The sequence below is a fragment of the Diadema antillarum genome, unplaced genomic scaffold (assembly GCF_040938485.1).
Source record: "Diadema antillarum isolate AM-2024a unplaced genomic scaffold, OU_Dant_1.0 seq00000810_RagTag, whole genome shotgun sequence".
Taxonomy (NCBI): domain Eukaryota; kingdom Metazoa; phylum Echinodermata; class Echinoidea; order Diadematoida; family Diadematidae; genus Diadema; species Diadema antillarum.
The window spans coordinates 2,089,122-2,094,930 of record NW_027271690.1 but is presented as its reverse complement, the minus strand read 5'-3'; the positions used below and the strand labels follow the sequence as shown (position 1 = coordinate 2,094,930).

General features: G+C 41.5%; 1 protein-coding gene across 1 annotated transcript; it reads left to right on the top strand.

Annotated features, from left to right (window-relative positions):
• The first annotated feature begins 3,166 nt into the window (after window positions 1–3,166).
• LOC139739685 (uncharacterized) lies at window positions 3,167–5,337 on the top strand. Its single transcript, XM_071650295.1, has 2 exons — window positions 3,167–3,911; window positions 4,482–5,337. Exons 1-2 carry the CDS (start codon window positions 3,167–3,169, stop codon window positions 4,904–4,906), a joined length of 1,170 nt encoding a protein of 389 aa, XP_071506396.1. The 3' UTR covers window positions 4,907–5,337.
• Window positions 5,338–5,809: the final 472 nt, after the last annotated feature.

The window sequence follows — 5,809 nt, the reverse complement described above, 5'->3', positions numbered from 1 at the left end:
ATAAAAATATTAAAGTATGTGTTCATAAGTTGAAAGTTTGATTAACGTTGCACTAGAGTGTACAATGTCTGTCAAGTTTAAGATTATGACCAGAATATTTTTCTTTTTCAGATCTGAACTATGACAAGCTTTGACCTTGCTTTCATTTTCTTTCAGAATAAGTCTTGATTACATTATGTTGAGTATTACGCACGACTTTTACAAGTAACAATATACTGCACACCTATACCACACCAAAAACACATGAGCGCATAAACACAGAAACACACAACATCCACACAAACTCACACGCCACACACACACACACACACACACACACCCAAGTACAATTGAATGTATTAATATGCAAAAACTAGTGAATATGAGGACAAACATTCATAACTAGAAAAGCACTCTGAGAGCGCAGACCTCCGCCAAGCAGCTACTTTCCACCTATGATCTTGCTCTTCCCACAGAGATTTGTATCCTCTCCACCACTGGGGAAGAGTTCTTTTGGCTCTTCCCTAGAGATCATTGATTATCACCTGTAGGTCTAGGCCTACATGCCGAAAAATCGCCCGTTTTCCCAATATAGAAATCTTTGCTACGTTACAAACAGTAACCTGCACTGCGCGCCTCGCCCTAGCAGAAAGTGGGGCACGCACTTTAGTGCGCGCATGTAAATAATAGTGGGGTTCACACGTACACCAATTAGCGGGATACAAATCTCGAGATTTGTATCGCGATCGGTGTCTCGAGTTTTGTACACGTGTGGACACAAAAAACCCGATAATTAACGGGATAAGCATCGCGATGCTAATCCCAACAAATTTTCCGCTTGTTTATCAATTAATGGGATAAGTGGCCCCGCGGTGGTACGTGTGAACGGTCCGAATTAGAATCTCGAGTTTTTATATCCCATCATGCAATGCGCACATCAAAACAGCAAGGCTTCTGCGAAGAGATCTCTCACCTCTCTGGCGCACCAAAACAGCCACACCACCGACGCGTTAAAGACAATGGGCTAAGGAAACTGCGCACAGGTAGTGAAAGAGAAGGGCGCTGCGTGACCCAGTTTGTAGGCTTTGCTGTTGTTATCACTATCGGCGGGATAATTCGGTACGTGCGGACGCTCGCCAAATTAGCGGGATACCGATCGCGATCGCTATCTCGCTAATGTGGTACGAGGGGACGCTCGCAGAAAAAAAAAAATGAGATATGGATCGCGATTGTGAACCCGGATTTTGTGTTAGGTGCTCTGGTCTCAGGTGATGTTCGTAATACGCCTGAGGACCGCGCGCTATCCATTTAGCAGGGTTCACACGTACAAAATAGCGGGATGACGATCGCGTTCCATATCCCGATTTTTTTTTTTTTTTTTTTTTGCGTCTACACTTACCAAATTAGCGGGATAGCGATCGCGATCGGTATCCCGCTAATATTGCGAGCGTCCACACGTACTGAATTATCCCGCTAATTGCCGATAAAGGTAATAGCAAAGCCTGCAAACTGGCTCACGCAGCGCCCTTCTCTATCACTGCCTGTACGCACTTTACTTTGTCCACTGTCTTTTACGCGTCAGTGGTGTGGTTCGCGCGCTGTTGTTTTGGTGCGCCAAAGAAGTGTAGGACCTCTTCGTAGAGGCCTCGCTGTTGTGATGTGCGCATTTCATGATGGGATATAAAAAGTCGAGATTCTAATCCCGACCGTTCACACGTACCAGCGGTGGGCCAACTATCCCGCTAATTGATCAACCAGCGCACTATTTTTTGGGATAAGCATCGCGATGCTTATCCCGCTAATTTTCGGGTTTTTCTGTCTTCACGAGCAAACTAAAAAAAAAAAAAATAATAAAATAAAAAATAAAAACTCGGGATGACGATCGCGATGCAAATCTCGAGATTTGTATCCCGTTAGCTGGTGTACGTGTGAACCCTGCTTTTGTTTTGGTCAGGATTAGCGCGCACTTTCGTGTCTTACTAGTGTCTTTGGTTTCTACAGAGTGTATAGGGCGATGCGCGACGTGCAGCTGATGGTTTATGACTTAACAAAGGCTTTTATAATGGGAAATCGGGTTCCTTTCAGCACACAATGCTATTATAAAGCACGTATGCATGAATATGACTGATATGTCTATGGAAAAACACGATCAGTGGTGGAAATGAGCTTCATGCTTGGTGGAGGTCTGCGCTCTCAGAGTGATTTTCCAGTTTCATGTTTAATTGGGATTCTCTCAAAAGTGTGGCTGAGTTTAGTAACCATGTCAAGAAGCATTACAACTTTTTGCCCGTTTGTAAACAAACGTGATATATACAACAGTCGGGTAACTAGGCATAAGTGGTAGGCATATAGGTATAGGAATACGATTTACGGCTTTAGGAGTAAATGGTTACATTCATAGGATTGTATTTGGACTGGAACCGACACCTTAGTTAGATCTTGTAATTAGCATAGTAAATTATGTATCTCGGCTTGAGAACGACGTCAAACTGACGTCTTTTTTTTCTTTCTTTTTGTTTTCAAAGTGACATCTTTCAGACGTCTTTTTTTCTTTGTCTCAATACATGTAAAAAGGGATTTTGATAGACGTGTAAGCGGTGTTTATGACGTTATTCTAAACGACGTAAATAAACAAAGATAATTGAGGCCATTCAAACGTATTAGACTGACATCAAAATGTCACGTCATTTCATGTCAGCGCTTTCGTTTAAAGGACGTCGTAAACTGTCGACAATGATACGTCATTTTGCTCAAATGGAAGACGTAAAAGAGATGTCATAATTTGTGACGTCTGTCTGACGTCTAGTTGGTCGTACATAGACGCCTTTCTGACGTTAAAATGTGACTTCTTTTTTACGTCTTCCATTTGAGCAAAATGACGTATTTTTGTCAGTTTGCGACGTCCTTCTGACGACAGCGCTGACGTGACATGACATTTTGACGTCAGTCTAAGGCGACGTTTCAATGACCTCAGTTATCTCTGTTTTCTGACGTGTCTCTGCTATCAGGTTACCATGTAATTTACTGTTATTCAATACCCGAAAAATAAGACAATGCAAATTGTTCATTCTTGCAGCTGTGACAGACACAACAGGTTGTGAAAAGGATTGTGTCGCAAGGGATGGAGTCCATTAGATTTTTGTTTATTGAAACAAGTGAGGAGACGACGTCCTCTTTGGCAACGGCAATGTCAAAGGGTGAGCTAAAAGGCATTGAGAGCATCCGAAACTTTTTGGCCCGTCAAACCAATGAGACAGACATAAATGTCGCTACTTCTGACGGAATGACTGCTCTGATGATAGCATGTGGAAATGGCCAGGAAGACATTGTCAGGTTTCTGATAGAGAATGGTGCAAACCCAAATATCTCCTCTCCCAAGAATGGCGACACGTCTTTACATGTGATCTGCAGGAAAGAGAAGCACTCACAGCAGAATATTGCACACGAAACCAGAGTAAAGATCGTACAGACACTTTTGCAACATGGTGCGACTTTCAGGAAAAATGAAGCAGGACTAACTCCACTCCAGTTAGCAGCACTTTCACCTTTAGATTCTTTGGTTGAATTCTTTATATCTTATCAGGGCAGTGATATTGAAATAGCAGAAGCAGACAAGATTATAGCTTTAGAAATGCTTGGCTTGTCACAATGCTTGGACGGACAGAAAAGCAGGTCTTTCGATATACTGCACAAACTTGTTTCCCGGGGCTACGATCCTCCAGAAGGCAGAAGAGACCCTGAGCTCGTAGCACTTTTTCATTATCCAGAACCTCGCTTGGATTCATTTATTGACGCGTGTGTTCTCATGCGTATCACAGATGGCTTGGAAATCTATTGGATTCTCACTGGGGATAGAATTATACCAGAAGGGGCTAAGGGGAAATATCTTTTCACGCGTTTGGCCAACTGTGCTCGTTCATTTTTGCGCCATCGTAAGACCACAGGCTGCAGTATATTCAAGTATCTGCTGTCATGAGAATCACAATCTAGGGCAGTGCTTGGAACGGTTATGAGTAGAACATCTCCATTATTCCATTATGATATGGATCGAAACGACGTAGCACATGGGTGCGAGGTTGTCAATGGATATCACGATGTCATTCAACAAGTCAGCAAGTCTTGTCTGATTGAACACGGTCCACAGTTGCTTCAAAGCTATGGAAGGGTACTTTTTCGTTTTGCACTCTATTCTTCCGATCTTTCTCTACTTGAATCCATGATAAAGACAGCACAAATAATTATTTATAAAGTTCGCACCGCATGCAACTGCTCTACTTCAGACAGTAGCGAACGCACAGCTAAATCAGTTACATATCTCATTATGGAAGAACTAGCGGAAGCACTGGTTGATAGACATGTATGGTGGTATCACCCAGTAGCAAGTTCATCACTATATCGTTTAAAACGTGTTATGTGCAAGTTGTTCTGGTATGATGATGTCTGATACGTGGACGACGAAAACAATACGATGCTTCATTTGCTGGCGTACTCGGCATCGGCAGCGAGTGACATGTCTGTCATTGTTGACTTGGCAAGGATCGTGATACGCCATGGCTGCCCCGTAAACCAAAGAAATGATGATTACTGTACTGCCCTCAACAAAGTGATGCAAGATAATAGTTTTCGTTTGGATGATGACGCCAGCAAGGAGCTTGTTGACTTGCTTAATCCCACGTCCAGTCTCCTAACTTTGGAAGAAATGGCATCACGGACTATCCTCCAGAACAGAATTCCATACCACGGGGTGCTCCCCAAGACGATTTGTGAGAAAATCGAAGGAGAGACCATGGTTCCAGACATAGGAACTCTGATAGACTCGGATGATGGAACTGATTCACAAAACTTGAATTCTGAGGGAACTGATTCGCAAAACTCGGATTCTGAAACTGATTCAAAATACTCAGATTCTGAAACTGATTCACAATGAAACTGCATTTCTTTGATCAAAAGGCACTATGAGTGCTCCTGACTCCAAACAATGGTTGCCAAAATACTATATTCAATACATGTAAAGCATCGGGAACCTCTCTAATGAATTTTCAATGCAATAGTATTATTCTTCGAGTATCAAACATGTACAAGGTGTTACAAAATATTTCCCACTTTGATTCTTTATACATTAACTCCAAAATCTATATATCAGAGAACGCTGACATTGATGGGAGCAATAGCTGAACAGTGGGATTTTTTTTTTGTTGAGGTAATCTAAAAACCGAAGCATATATCAGTTTTAGGAAATGCAAAATTAAGTTTTATGTTAGGGTTCAGATATTGCTCTTTTTCAACCCCTGTTTAAAACTTTAACTCTGCACAAGGGCCAATCAATTATTGATGTGTATGTGAGAGTATGGTTTGAATGCCATGGACATGGTCCTTGACAATGGCCAGAGTGTATTCAGGAGAAATTCCACTATGAATTCTACTATTCTACTCTGCCATCAATTGTGTGGATGTGCTTTTGTTCTTTCGTATATTCTTTGAAGTTACTTCATTATGCAAACTTCATGTATCTTGAAATGGGACTCTTGCCTTTATAATACCTAATGTAACTTGTGTAACTCCACCTTAAAACACATACTGGTACATTTTATTCATACAGTCACGACTTTAACGCTGCTAAATATTAATGAATATCTCAAAATATAGACAGAATTAGTGAAGAAAGTAATAAACACAACAACAAGCAAGAAGAGGTCAATTGACGAGACATTGGTATTTGCACTTGTGGCATATAACAATCATGTCCATTTACTCAAACATCTATATATTTTGCACATTTCGTTTGTTTTGTTGTGTGATTTGATTGTTCGGAACTTTAATCCCAGGAGAT

Coding starts and splice junctions, on each gene's coding strand:
- LOC139739685 (XM_071650295.1), top strand. CDS start 3,167: ATGTCAAAGGGTGAGCTAAAAGGCATTGAGAGCATCCGAAACTTTTTG. Junction 3,912..4,481: donor TCGTTCATTTTTGCGCCATC/GTAAGACCACAG, acceptor CGGCATCGGCAG/CGAGTGACATGTCTGTCATT.